Consider the following 15,763-nt stretch of genomic DNA (forward strand, 5'->3'; position numbering starts at 1 on the left):
ATTTGACAGTTACCTCATTTATAATGATCCAGTGACAGTCAAAAGCAACCAAATTAGTTTCCACAACCTGAAATAGAGAAGAAACCAGCGATCAGTCAGCTTGCTTGTGAAATCAAGAAAAAAAACATTAAAATTAAACAGATGCTCTCTGCAAATGACAAAACCCAAAGTACATGCTCTCAAAGACCTTTGTTATTCAGCTACCTCTTCTTTCCTTTGCTGAATTTTTTTCCAGGAGCTCCTTTCATGCTGAACTGAAAATGTATTTCCTAACTCCTCTTTCACTCAGCCCTACTCTTTCCTTTCTTGAGTCGACAACACTTTTGTGGTGAGTCATGTTTGATTCACCTACACATTGTAAACAGAGTGAAAAGAATACATTTGGTCTGCTTTCATTAGCATAACCAACAGAGGCTGGAAAGAAACTACAGAAAGGCTAGACACCTTTACATGTTTTTTTTCTAAATTAAATCGAATTAGCATTGACACTGAAATAATTTTAAAACCAAATTAATCCAATTTCATTTGTATAATCACCATGTCCATCCTGATTCACAGTTCAAAACCACTAGCTACTTAAAACCACATTGAATCCCAGAGAAAAACTAAGACCAAAATTAAAACAAGGCTTGAAATTTACCATATTTTAACATTCAAGTAGATTCTTAGTGCTGGGCTGTTATTACTTGGACCATTGCACAGCAGCCCTTCTTGGCTTTTAATGATGACCAACACAAATAGCAGTTGCCAAAGGATGATATTTTAAAAACCCCAGCAAACCTGATGTATTTTCTGTTTTCTTGTCAGGTTCCTGGCAACACTGTCACCCCTAACTATTGGCTCCAGGATGTCCTGCTGGGAACATCTCTGCCCTAACTACTCCGCTCACGATGAGGTCTCTTGAGGTTCGTGTGGCTCCAAGGCAGCCTGCCAGAGGGATGCTCTTGGAGTCAAGGCTTCCAGTGGTGTTACAGGAATGACAATGATAATTATGTTCCACAAAGGGCTTCTAAGCTCTTTCTCTGCTACAAAATAGCAGTCAACTGAAACTTCACAATGAAGGAATCCACAAAATGAAAACTACATTTTCTGTTCAGTTTTTAATAACACAGTAAAAGTGGAGTTGATCAGTTTTTTGAGTGCCTGAAGCTTCAGCTAATCAGATTTTAATGCACTTTATCTTCCATTAAAACTTTGGTTCCAGTTAATTTAGTTTCTTTAGAAATAACATGTTCTGTGTATCTACTTTGTCCAGACTCTTACATTTCAATTAGACAAGGCCTTTTCAACAGAATATGGTTCTAAGAGGCCTCTGGAAGAGGTTTACTGGTCTCACCAGTCACTCTTATAATTTTAAATAACTCAGGCTACCTGTCACAGATGTATTCACAACTTGTAAATAGTAACATGAAAGGCATCCATTTTTAGTTACAGTTGAAACTTCTCAGCAGAAAGATCATGTTTTATCCATTAAAGTGTATGCATTCATGAATGTACTTAATATTAAAGATATTTTCAAAAAGTGTATGTCAAATGGAAAAAGGAAAATCTATAGATCATAGAAGGAGGGGCTGGTTACTTGGGAGGAATATAGGACTGTTGTCAGAGAATGTAGGGAGGCAACTAGGAAAGGTAAGGCCTCCTTGGAACTTAACCTTGCAAGTCAGGTTAAGGACAATAGAAAGGGCTTTTTCAAATATATAGCCAACAAAACTAATACCAGAGGCAATATAGGCCCACTGCTGAATGAGGTGGGTGCCCTGGTGACAGAGGATTTAAAGAAGGCAGAGGTGCTGAATGCCTTCTTTGCCTCTGTCTTTACTCCTGCAGGCTCTCCCCATGAGCCCCAGTTTCATATAGCCCCAGAAGAAGTCAAGATAAAGGAGGAGTTTGCCCAGGTAGATGAGGATTGGGTTAGGGATCAGTTGAGTAATCTGGACATCCATAAATCGATGGGTCCGGATGAAATGCATCCAAGGGTGCTGAGGGAGCTGGCAGAGGTCATTGCTAGGCCACTCTCCATCATCTTCGGTAAGTCATGGGTAACAGGAGAGGTGCCTGAGGACTGGAGGATAGCAAATGTCACTCCAGTCTACAAGAAGGGCAAGAAGGAGGACCCGGGTAACTATAGACCGGTCAGCCTCACCTCCATCCCTGGAAAGGTGATGGAACAACTTGTTCTTGGCACTATCTCGAGGCATATCAAGGACATGGGGGTCATCAAGAGCAGTCAACATGGTTTTACCAAGGGTAAGTCATGTTTGACTAACCTCATAGCCTTCTATGAGGAAATTACTAGGTGGATAGATGATGGTAGAGCGGTGGATGTGGTCTATCTTGATTTCAGTAAAGCATTTGACACCGTCTCCCACAGCATCCTTGTAGATAAGTTGATCAAGTATGGGTTTGATGATCAGGCAGTGAGGTGGATCAAGAACTGGTTGAAAGGAAGAAGTCAGAGAGTTGTAGTCAATGGGGCAGAATCTAGTTGGAGTTTGCTGATGACACCAAGCTGGGAGGAGTGGCTGACACACCAGAAGGCTGTGCTGCCATTCAGAGAGACTTAGACAGGCTGGAGACTTGGGCGGGGAAAAACCTGATGAAGTTTAACAAGGGCAAGTGTAGAGTTTTGCATTTGGGGAAGAAAAATGTCATGCACAAGTACAGGTTGGGGGCTGACCTGCTGGAGAGCAGTGTAGGTGAAAGGGATCTGGGGGTCCTGGTAGACAGGAGGATGACCATGAGCCAGCAATGTGCCCTTGTGGCTAAGAAGGCCAATGGCATCCTGGGGTGTATTAGAAAGGGTGTGGTTAGTAGGTCAAGAGAGGTTCTCCTCCCCCTCTATTCTGCATTGGTGAGGCTGCATCTGGAGTATTGTGTCCAGTTCTGGGCCCCTCAGTTCAAGAAGGACAGGGAACTGCTTGAAAGAGTCCAGCGCAGAGCCACAAAGATGATTAAGGGAGTGGAACATCTCCCTTATGAGGAAAGGCTGAGGGAGCTGGGTCTCTTTAGTTTGGAGGAAAGGAGACTGAGGGGTGACCTCATCAATGTTTACAAATACGTAAAGGGTGAGTGTCAAGAAGATGGAGTTAAGCTTTTTTCAGTGATGACCAGTAATAGGACAAGGAGTAATGGATACAAATTGGAGCATAGGAGGTTTAAGGTGAATATCAGAATTTTTTTACTGTGAGAGTGACAGAGCACTGGAACAGGCTGCCCAGAGAGGTTGTGGAGTCTCCTTCTCTGGAGACATTCAAAACCCGCCTGGACACCTTCCTGTGTGATGTACTCTAGGTGACCCTGCTCTGGCGGGGGGGTTGGACTAGATGATCTTTCGAGGTCCCTTCCAACCCCTATGATTCTATGATTCTATTCTATGATTCTATGTCAAATTGAGATGAACTCGTAATGTACTCAGAGATGCTCAAGCTAACATCTGCTAAGTTTAGATAGGCTACAAAGAGCCCCTGATTTAAGAATTCACTTTTTCAGTCTGCCAGAAGCTGCATTTTGGCATTTTCCTTAGGCATTCACCCAAAGCATGTTCTAGTATTGACAGTGGTTTCTTAAAAAGATGACTGATAATGCCCTGAGAAAGTTGCTAGATTATTTTTATTTTATTATTTTGAATTTATTAAATACAGATTATTTACATCCAAACTGGCATTCAGCATTAGATTTAGCCATCCTTGGGTCATTCAGTGTTACCTGATGAAATCTTAGTCTCTCTCATACCACTCACAAAAGCGCTATCCTTATCAGCAGGATCAAGATGCTGCACCTCAGTCCATCACCTCTGAAAATCTCTTCTCCCAGTATAGCTTATATTGTCCATTAAATTGACTTTAACTTTTAACAGTACACATTCTATGTCCATATGGATTGCAGGGTACTATACTTTCATCATCATCATTAATAACATTCTGATATTTTCCAGATATTGTTCTCCTTATTTTTTCAGCACATAAGAATGCACAGGCACATTTGCTACTTTACAGAAAATAAAGACTATGTAAACCATCAGTTTTGATGCTTGAAGTAAAAAGGTTGCTCAACCCTAAATTTTTCTTCTAACACTAACAGTAATTGCATGCATAATCTCACAGTCAAAAGATTCTCAAGATCAGCAGTTATTAAGCACAAGCTTACAAGTTTGAGATCATATTAAATTATCAAAAAAAAATATAAAATCTAAAGCCAGCAGCAGCACAACTTAGATTCAATTATCCATCAGTTAAACAGTCAGTACTTGGACACAGCAAGCCTTTACAGTCATGACACAATGACCCACAATGCCCTTGTCTATCTCCAGAGTTTGCTGTTTTGTTTACTTACAAAAGCCACTGCATTTCCCTTGGAAAATGGTTCTGCTTAAAATTGATCCTAACCTAAAAGTGCATAAAACAGAGCTTCAACAGAAGTATTTAAAGCAGTTGTGTGGAAGTTTTCCATGACTAATATGGTCCGAGAGTTTAAACATGTATTATCTGAGTGATGATCTTTTTCTGGTTGAAATTCACATCTGCATGCATATCAAGTGAACTGGCATGAACTCATGTTCTGTGCCAGGGAATAATGAATATACAAAATAATGCTTGCAAAGGCATAAAGCAAATTATGAAAAAGAAAGCTGATATTCTGTATATTAGAAGCAATAAAACAATTTGGTAGGGGCATCTAGGAGCTAGGGGTTTCAAGACCCCTAGCATTTTAATGCATGCAAGTTTCAGATTCATCCACTGGTTCTGCTGGCTGTGTGACAGAAAGCAGCACTGTGTGCTCCTGAAAGGCAAGGGACTAATTGGAAATTTCCATGCAAGACAGAAGTCAGGTGAATATATTGTTTATGCAGCTCACCTCTTAAGCTAAAACTGAGAAAAACTAGAGTGTGCGTTCATAATGAGGGCTGGCCACAAAAATCCTATGTGGATATTAAATGGAGGAGAGTTGACACTTCCCAAAACAAGGAAAACTCTGCATGTATTTGATAAATTCTCTTTTCATACTTGCTCTAGGGGAAATAATTCAGCTGTGGGTTACTAAACAAAGCTATACTCAATGCAGAAAGCTCTCTAAAGCTAAACATAGCTTCTAGCTGGGACAGTATTAGGAGACAGTAACATACATGCCTATCCTGCACTTACTACTCCCTCAGGCATTCGCTTACAGCCACTATTGGAGATAAGACACTGAAAAAGTCTTTGGTCTAACTTGAGATGGCTGCTTTTGTGCTTCCAAAAATACTTTGCTTTCTTAAATGTAATGAATCCTACTAGCAGTAACTAAAAGAAGCAGAAACTTTTTAATTCTATATCAACTGATGTGCAGTTCAGACTTTTTTATTTACTTAAAGAGTAAATATTTGAAGCTATACTAAAAAAAAAAAAAAAAAATTATGCTGTTAAAATGGCATTTCTGCTATGCCATCCATTGCTGTTAACCTGTGCAGGAACACAGATAAGCAGATGAACAGATGAACTCGAGTATGAACTGGGGAGCTGCGTCCTTGCAGTCTAATGCCCATAGCAGCTCACGCATTCCCATCTCACCCAAATAAATCAGTGTCAGAGAAAAAGCAGAAGACAGCCAATACAGCCAACAACTTCAAAGAGTTATTTTTCTGAATTCAGCATTTTTTCATCAATAAGCTGTTAGCATTCAGTCATTTTTAATGCCGTATCACATAATTCTCCAGTACCAAGAATCAAAGCAGCAAGTTAGAAGGCCAGTTCTGAAACAGACTTAATGAAATTGTGGAAAATTGGAAAAGAAATTCACTCTCTACCCGCTCAACCACCGTTCAGACTGAGGGACCACACTGGAGTATTGGAAAACACTGTGTTCTGCAGCAAAAGATAGAGCCCAAAGAGTACACAGTGCTATTCATACATAGTCACAGAAATCCACAGCAACAGATATAAAAGATCATTTCTAACATCTTTGTAACTTTAGAAATGCATTCATGTCAAACTCCAGCAGCTCTGCTAACACCCTATTCAAATAAATCTAACTTCTGCTTCATGAGGAAAGTATTCCACTTAGTCAAACATGGATGCTATGAAACCAATGAACATGAATGTGGACGAAGCAGAAAATATTTTTTTTTCTTAAGAATCCAAGTATAGACCAAGGGAGATTTTTCAGAGAGCAGAAAAATGCTGTCAAATAGACAAGTGATGAGCAAGGACAAACCATCTGTCATTGCCAGTAACTCCAGGACTTCAGAATCTTTGTAAGAGCCTGATCATTTATCCCAACTATTTCTGTTGTTCATGCTCAAACCTTCAAATGGGCTAAGTGCAAGACAATCTAAATCAAATAAAGCGGTAGTAGTGCCAGCATACAAGCTTTTCATATGTACGGTAACAAGCAAGCAAGTAAATTAGCTTCCCAAGAAAAAGGGCACATAATTTAATGGAAAATAATATGAAAAGTTCTCTACATCTTTACTTCCTTGTAGATATGGGTGGACAGGCATGGACCAAAACTAGAAGATATGGATCAGTACTATTACAAAGGAAACCCAGGCAAACTTTTCTAGATCCTCAAAATTCACCTCCACACATGCAGAAAGTTGGACAAGTCTTGAAAACATCCAATGAATACTAATGTTGCATGTATGAAAGGATCCATATAGAATCTGGCAATCTCAAGTATCTCCTGTTTGAAACACAGGGGAGCTCTCCTGGGCTTCAGTTTTACCTTTGCTACAGTTTGGACTAGTCTACAACAAGCCACTCAGACGCTATGATTCATTTCTCAAAATGCTAAAAAAAGGTGTCTCCAACTAGAGCTGGCCTTCCTGTTAATTTTCTGCTCCACCAGGAGCTGTACTAGTGAGTATGAATCTCCTTCTGCTGGACCACCACCAAGCAAATCACATTTTCAATTTGATTTTTCACAAAAGCCAACAGATGGCATTGCATAATCCTTTTAAAATTTTATTTATTTTTATTATTTTTTGAAATGGTTGATATTTAAATCATTTAGAAAGTGATTTAGAAAGTTAGTCTTTCCAAGAGTTAAGCTGGGACACAAACTCCCTGCTAACATCTTCCAAGCATCCTTTGTCTACAATATGTCTCATTTATGTGGTCTTGTAATCTGAACTGCACTCTTCCAGCTGGAAGACCAGGAAATTGCTTTCTCCCAATACCACTACATTTGTCAGCCACATCTTTTCATAGACCAATCTCTTGGAGTCACCACTGCTGTTTTACAGGTGAATTTATGTCTTGACCTGATTTGCTCTCCCAGGGACATAACAATTTGCTGATCACTAAGACTTGATGAAAACTAGGCTTCTTATATACATGTGAGATAGGAAGGCCCACTTCCAAAAAAGACCTAACAGAACAAAACAACCCAAAAAACAATGACTAAACAAACTGAAGAAAACAGAGACCATTTAATTACATTTTCTTTAACTGAAAAGATCTGTTTTGACTAGTTTGGGCACCTAGAGCACTTGGGCACTACTCCTGTAGTATAGATGGCTCCTCAAGCAGTGGTATACAAATCAAAATACAAAAATTAAACACTATTAAATAGATAATGTACAGCAGTATTTAAAAAGTTAGGTGATAAACTGAAAACTACCTTAACTGATCTGAAATTTGGAAAGGTAAATGCACAGAATTGTACTATATAGTATGTTCTACTTTGTTAAACACTGAAGGACTTGTGAATGGAAATCCTGAGCTTGTTTCAAGTTTTGGTTTGTTCCCCTTCCCCTCCTTTTTTTTTTTCTTCTTGCTGCTATTTAATTAAATTACCACTGTTTTATCAGGCTATCTGTACCATTTCTTCCTGCTGGTGCCACAGCAAGACCTTTTTTATATCTCTGCTCCTAGCCTTTGAACTTCTCAGTAAGGAAACCAGTTGCTGATTTACAAAGCTCATTCTTGCACACCAGAATAGAAAGCTCATTTAAGTGTCTCTTTCCTGGAGGCAATATTTTTGGAATATACTTTTCATGTCTACCCATTTCTACTCCTGAGAGGAAAAAACCATGCATGACAATGCTTACGGAGCACCATCTCTTTCTGGGATTCCTTTCCTTCCAGTTCCTTCAAAATAAACAAACAAAGAAATATTACCAGACAGAGAAGTCCCAAGGTCACTAGTCATCTAGTAACTAATGATTAAAAAAGCAAGTTTCTACAGCACTTGGGGTGAGGAAGATATCTCTCATTCTCCTCCTAGGGAGAGGCAAGATGGCTGACATGGCTTCATTTTCTTTGTCTCATGAGGGTGCATGTCTCTGAAAAAGAAGTAGCTGAAGTGTTTCCTTTTTTCATTTTTATTTTAAGAGGCAATACTTTTAAACTAAAAGAATTTAATTACTCCACTAAATAATTAGTTTCATGTTGACTTGGCTTGCCATCCTAATTATATTTAAAACAAGTCAAGCACCAAGGGAGATTTCATCTCTCTTGCCCTAAGATTTTAAGAGATAGAGGCAGTTCAAGTAGAGAAATCAGGACCATGCAGAGAAAACAAGTAAACAGTTAAATGTTAAAAAACCACAGAAATACAGCATTAACACTTCAGTGAGTATGACCATAGGCTTGTACTAAGAACATAAAATAAAAATGCATTCTGTCTGGTGGAAATGGTGATTTTAAATTTTTCATTTCCTTCATGAGAAAAAGATAATAATATATTTATTTTATAGGAATCTAAACCCATGCATTCTCCTCTAAGGTCAGCCTGTAGTCTGTAGCTAAAAAACAATACCTACAAGTAATTTAAGCATCTTTCATGGGAAGGATTATTTTTTTTGTTGCAGTTAGTTTTGCTATTTTCCATATTTTTGTTTTGATTTATATTTTAATTATCCTTGTGAAAAATGTTACCAATATCCACTCTGAAAAAAAACGCACACACCACAAACAACCCAAAAGCCAACCCCAAATCAACCAAAACACCACAGATCTGTTCTCATACTACCTGGCTTGAAGTCGGAATCATGAGCATATTATGCTGCCTGCATTAGAAGACAGTTGCTAGAAAGTAGAATAGTACTCTTAATGAACAATAATGAACCTCCCATTTTGAAAGTTCTATTTTCAAAGTAACAAAGTGATTCAAACCCTCATGTAAATTCAGATATTCAGATTAATTACTCTTGTACAATTGCCTGTGCCTTGCTTTCTTTTTAAGAACTTCTTACAATCTTTTTTTATAGGTAACTAGATTTTCTTCATAGGGATAGTAATACATTGATACCTGAAGATTTCTTGTTCTTTATCTGTTACATTTTTATTAAAAAAAAAACAACAACTGAATTACATTTGGAAGTCTGAAATCTAAGCAAAAAACTTGTGTATTTGGGTTGAACACAGGCTTTGAGTCAAATTGGTTGTCACTGCCTTTGAGGGTGAAGAACCAAATACAAGAAGCCTAAATCTATGACAAAGTCTCAATTTTTCCTTCTCTGTATAGATTAAGAGCTGGAATCAGAGATTTCTCCCAACTGTGTTATTTGTTTCAAACATCTCACCAACTCCCACATGCAAATACATTCAGGGGCTACCCTTTGGGTGAACTGACTCTTGATTGAAGGCTGTTAACAAGTCCTCCAGTGGAGGGAAAATAATTGCCTTGCTGATTTCCACAGCTTTGTAACCAGCTTCACCAAGGATAGGATTTCTCCACAACAGGCAAATCAGGGGATTAATGGAGCTTTTTCATAGGTTTATATTTATTCTCTCTGTACACCTAAGTTCTTTTCCAAAGCAGAATGAAAAGTTAAATTCCTGCTTTTAACCCTTTGAAAAGGGTTCATATGTAGCAGCAGGTTTATGCCAAGCCTTACTGATATGAAGAAAACTTTCAACCTGTTAACATGACATGAAAAGCTCAGACAGTGATTAACTCTAGGCTTTAACTTGTAGTGGAAAAAGGAATGTCAGTTTGACAATGGATCAGTCTTAATGTTCGCTTTAAGGTAATTAGGCTGCTAGTGAAGACAGCTTTAGAGGCTGAAGGCAAAAAATACAGATGATAAAATGGTATCTGTCATAATTTAAACATATGCTATTTTGGTAGCTCATACAGAATTTTGCAAATTCATTTTTACTATCTCTTTAAACATGTTGCCAATATGGGAACATACTAAATATATTTTTAATTGGGAATAATTATTAACCAGATAAAATTATAACTTTAGTAAGGCAGTGAACAGTTAAGACTGTAGAGATAAACACTTCTGAGGCACAAGTTTCCTTCCCAGTGTGCATTAGTATGGATTGACTGTAAACAGCAAAAGATGAAAATAAAACTTGTAAAGGATTCATGTAAGGGTAGTACTTTAAAGAACCTTGCCCTTCTCAACTGTATCTGATTTTATACATGAGTTCTACAGATTGTAGTGCAGTTACTCTTTACTCTTGCTTTACACCAGTTTAAATGAGAGGAAGAATAGTTAACTAGGATGGAAACCACTGTCAGAAAGAGGGTGAAAAATAAAGGGTTTGAGGAAGAATTTGAAGGAAGTGGAGAAAAGCAATACAAGAACAGGGTGGCTGATTCAGAAAGCTATTTGGTAGTGTGAACAAACACTTCTAGATTGCTGCTGTTTAAAAGCAAGCAAACAAAAAACCCAAAGACAAAACAGCAGTTTTCTTAATAGCAGCCAATTTCCATAAAAAACTTGCTGTTCACTTTAGGTTCCAGCAATCCAGATTAATTTATTATTATTTTTTAATTGGTTATATTTAAAATAGTGAATTTGGCAGATTTTTGTTGGTAGTTTCTGATACTAGGTGTGGGTGCTGCTGCTTTCAAAGGTTAGAGAGAATAGAAGTAGGAGAATGTTTAAACACATAGATTCAATTTATATCTTCAAACTGAAATTGTAAGGCTTAGTTCACCTTCTTTTCCCAAGAGTATCAGATAATATTTTATGGCCAGATATTTTTTTTAATTGCTCAACATCCGTAAATTAGCCAGACTTTCCTCAGCAGGGGCTGCAGGATGCCGAGTGCTTTTGAAAACTTGCCCATTCCATTCAGGTTTTTAAATGTAAGTTCAGTGCCTTGAAAATAGAGCCCTGATTATGCTGGCAGCATGTTGTGTATTTTATTAGTGATAAGGAATTGTGCATCTGTTAGCAAACTAGTCTGACTGCATAGCGGGGAAAATGTTAAACTTCATACACTACAGAACTTAACAGTGCTGCTCTTTTTTTCTTCTTCACTGCCTGCCTTGAAAGCATTTGTGGCCAAGCATCATATTGACATTACTGAAACAGAAAGCATTTCATTTTCCTATCACTGGCAGTATTAATGAAGGTCATGGTTGAAGTGACAAAATATCACTGAAGCTACCAGTTCTTTTTGCTCTTCACCTTTATAGTGATGCATTTTCTGTCATTTCACATATCTGTACAGAACAACAGTGGCAGAGGCTAAAGTGAGACAGCCCGCATTTTTTACTTGAACATGAACTTAGCATTGAGCTCCTCTCCAAGTATGCAGGCTGAAAGCATTTTTTCTGGTTATAAGAGCTCAAAAATCAAGAGCAGTTTAACAGAGTCCCACCTGGCTGCAGGCTTGAGGATCCCTATGAAAAAAATCCTATCAAAAGCACATGTACAAAGTAAAAATTCTATTCTAAACATATTGAACATATTCTGACTACCAAACTGCAATATCAAATGTGAACCCAACAAGGGGTTCTGTGCTTCATAACAGATTGATAAAATGGATCACCCTTACTGGACATCCAAAGGCATTGCAAGTCCAAAAGATCTGCCCAAAAATTCACTGAGTCTTAGAGAGGGCATGGATCAAAACAGCAGCCTTTTCTCAAAATAGTTCTAACTTTTCCTAATGAAATACCTCTGCATTTTTGGAAATTCTGTTCTTATTCTACTTTCATCCAGTCATATATGTGAATTTAAGCCATAATTTAAAGACTTTTAATATTACTGTAACAGATTTATTATAAGCAATGTCTATCCTAACATCAATCATGTAACACAGCTCAGATTCAGCTTCTCACCATAAAACTGCTGGCCAGAAATCACTCTGCATACCTTAGATCTGAAATCTTTCATATGCATAATTGAAAGTTATTTACAAAATAACATCCAAGGTGAATGCAAAGCATTCTGTATATTACTACAGTTACTAACGGTTAAGACAACTCAGCAGAAACTGATACAGGTAAAATTATATTTCAGCCCTAAAAAGAAAGAATATATGTAGATTTTTTCATTATTGTTTGATGTTGATTTAAAAGCTGGCTCCACACTGCAGTTTCATCTGGATCCAAAGTGTCCAAGCAGTACCTATTTTTTTTGAAGGACAGACATTGGATACAAAGATGCCAGAACTGCAGAACCAGGACACCTGAAATACAGCTGCAGGTGGGACATCACCTCAGCTCTAATGTGGGACAGATGCTATCAGATTGGAAAGAACTTTATCAGCAAAAGAACAGCACAATTGACCAATGTGTCATTTGCAGAAGCAGATAAAACTTTCTAGCCATCAAATACAGGTAGATATTCTAAACCACTTTTGGCTTAAGGTACCAAAAAAAAATGCAGAGGTATTTATAGGAGAGGCAAACATCACAATCATAAGAAAACCAGAAAACTACCAGTGTTTAACATACTTAGTGCAATGTGAGCCATCCTGTACAGTTCTTTAATAATTTATAGGGATTAAGTTGCTAAGAACTGTTTCTTGAATTTTTGTTGTGGAACAGTTGCCCATTTCTTTTGGCTTACTGAACAAAGGGGCTTAAATTAGATCCTTGCTATCATCTTTTAAGAATAAATTGGAATGCCTTGATGGAGAGAAGGGAAAAAAGAGAACCTTAAGAGGATTTGAGCAGTCAAGAAAAGAAAAAACAGCACACACTTCGTTAAAAATGCAATTAGTTCAGCATTTTAAGTTTGCAAAAGTGATGATAGCCTTAGAAAAATGAGCTGTAACGGAAAATGAAGACCTTTTTAACTTTTTGCAAAAAGAAGTATTGAAGACCATTCTAGTCTGAAGCCCAGAATCCTACTGTATTTTTTCATGGAAAAGAAGATAAAAATATACTTTTTAATTGCTTTTTTGAATGTATATTGATAAATAGCAGGAACTTGACTCACACTTATGGTAACAATTCCTCTAAAGTAATTACTCAGTTGATGAAATTACTTCTATGAGGAAAAGAATTCATATGCATAAGAAATTACCAGCGCAGGTATCTTGATGTAAATTATGAAAGACAATACAGAATGTCATATTTTTTCCCCAAAGGTACCATCAACGTCTTTAAGCACTGCATTTTTGTAGCATTCTTTCAATCATCCTTTTTGACTAACCTGAAACAGAACAGTGATATATCTCTCATATTCCAACTATTAATTTTATGGGCACATGGTCTTTGCTTTTGGACAGTGATAGAAGCAAACTGACAGAACCAATAGCCAGACAATCCTTGAAGTGATACATGAGCTTTACACAAGAATGATCAACAAGATAGATTTTCTCCAGACTGATTGATAGGAAAAACAAGTTGGCTATTAGGCTGTATTTTCATCTGGGAGCAAGTACATCAGAAGTCCTCTGTGGGCCTCCAAGTATACAAAGTGAAAAGCTGAGCCAGTCAAAAGGACAAAAAAGAAAAAGGAAAGCAGAAAGAAAAAAATGACGGTGATCTAGGAAGGTCGCTATTTGGTCATTTATGCAGAAAGTAGGAGACATACACATATGTAATGAAGAAATAAATTACAGTGAAGTTTACTGTTCACCTAAGCAAAATTCTGAACATGTGAGGATAAGTATGGCCCATCCTAAGTCCAAATAAACCCTAACTTACCCAAGGCAGGTAGGCTGGCACAGCTCAGTAGAGGTAGGAGACTTCCCGAGCCCATTCACCAAAGCTATGTCAGGGAAAGATGTGGGGAAAGCCTTTCCCATGTACCCCATCCCTTCCTTATCCAGGAACCTCACCTGAGAGCAAGAAGGGACCATGACCACTGCACAGTGGCATACAACTAAAGACAACAGCTCAGACACAGCTAACACTGCAACCGAACACATTACTATAGCTGCTTCCCTCTATTTCTATAGCTGTATTCCCTCTGTGTGTTTCATACATGGCACTGCCTATTCTGATGATGGGCACTTATGTCCCTGTCAGTCCCAGACCTCTGCCTGGAGTAACCATGCTTTCTCATTTACCACTGCCACATGAGGTCTCCATCACTGAAACACCATCAAGATCATAGAATGGTTTGGGTTGGAAGGGACCTTAAAGGTCATCTAGTTACAACCCCCACTGCCATTTGCAGGGACATCTCCCACTAGACCAGGTTGCTCAGAGCCCCACCCAACCTGCCCTGGAACACTTCCAGGTATGGGGCAGCCATAGCTTCTTTGTGCAACCTGGTCCAGAGTCTCACCACCCTCACAGCAATGAATTTCTTCCTAATATCTAATTTAAATCTCTTATCTTTCAGCTTAAAACTTTTCCCCCTTCTGTAATCACTACATGCTCTTGAAAAAAAGTCCCTCCCCAGCCTTCTTGCAGTCCCCTTCAGGTACTGGAAGGCCACTATAAGGTCCCCCCAGAGCCTTCTCTTCTTCAGGATGAACAACCCCATCTCTCTTGGCCTTTTTTTGTAGGAGAGGTGCTCCAGCTCTCTTATCATTTTCGTGGCTCTCTTCTAGACTTGCTCCAACAACTCCATGTCCTTCTTATGTTGGGGATGGCAGAAGTGAATACAGTACTCCAAGTGGGGTCTCACAAGAGAGAAGAAGAGGGAGAGAATAACCTCCCTGGCCCTGCTGGCCATGCTTCTTTTGATGCAGCTCAGGACATGGTTGGCTTTCTGGGCTGCAAGCACACATTGAGCTTTTTATTAGCCAGCACCTCCATGTCCTTATCCTCAGGACTGTGCTCAATCCATTCTCTGCTCAGCCTGTATTTGTGCATGGGACTGTCCCTACACAACTGCAGGACCTCGCACTTGGCCTTGTTGAACTTCACACAATCTGCACAGGCCCACCTCTCAAGCCTGTCAAGGTCCCTCTGGAGGCTTCCCTCCAGAATGTGGACAAGGAGAAAGATTTCAGAGACAGAGGAAAACTGCACTAGCAGAGTCTTTGCTGGGTATTCTATTGGTTTTGCTTGGCATTCCCCTCCTCTGTTTATTTCAGCCTTTTTGGCTGATGAATCCCTTCTGAGCAAGAGGCCTTCTCCCTGGCTGCCACACCAAGAGTAGCCAGAAAAGCTGTGATGGCATTTACTTCCCCTTTGTGCCACTTGGGTAGGCAGTGCCTTTGGAGTGCATCTTTCTATAGTACTAACTCTTATGTGCACACTAAGCATTTTGTCTAGAGGAGTAAAGAGAATTATTACAAAAATTAAAAAAAAAAGAGAAAAAGTTAAAAGTAAAATCTCTGCTGCAATCAACCAGAAATTTGGAGAAGGGAAAGGGAAGGACTTTCTTCAATAGATGTGCATTAAAGTTCATGAGAGACAGATATGGATTAAAGCTCAGTGAGAGAGAAAAAAACCTGTAAGGAATCACAAGAAATTCAAGTTCAGATTATTTTCTGCACTGGCACCATGGAAATATATTAAAACCATTGTTAATGCAATGTCTGATGGTTGCAATATAGGATACAAAATACAGCTATCTGAAAACAAAGCATTGTGCTGGCTAAACAAAATAAGCTTATTTTCCTCTTTTCCTACAACACAGAATCAATGTATACATATATGTATTCACCACAGATTTATTCCTATT

General features: G+C 38.5%; 1 protein-coding gene across 3 annotated transcripts in view; it reads right to left on the minus strand.

Annotated features, from left to right (window-relative positions):
• GRID2 (glutamate ionotropic receptor delta type subunit 2) overlaps positions 1-15,763 on the minus strand; it is a 736,483-nt gene that overhangs the window by 229,819 nt on the left and 490,901 nt on the right. For all 3 annotated transcript variants that reach the window (XR_007889412.1, XM_051618647.1, XM_051618648.1), the window contains exon 5: positions 14-67. Coding sequence is in view for 2 of the 3 variants with exons in the window: in XM_051618647.1 (XP_051474607.1) it covers positions 14-67 (54 nt within the window). In the remaining variant the exon portion in view is untranslated. The remainder of the gene's footprint in view (positions 1-13; positions 68-15,763) is intronic.

Source organism: Apus apus, chromosome 4, assembly GCF_020740795.1.
Source record: "Apus apus isolate bApuApu2 chromosome 4, bApuApu2.pri.cur, whole genome shotgun sequence".
NCBI classification, from domain to species: domain Eukaryota; kingdom Metazoa; phylum Chordata; class Aves; order Apodiformes; family Apodidae; genus Apus; species Apus apus.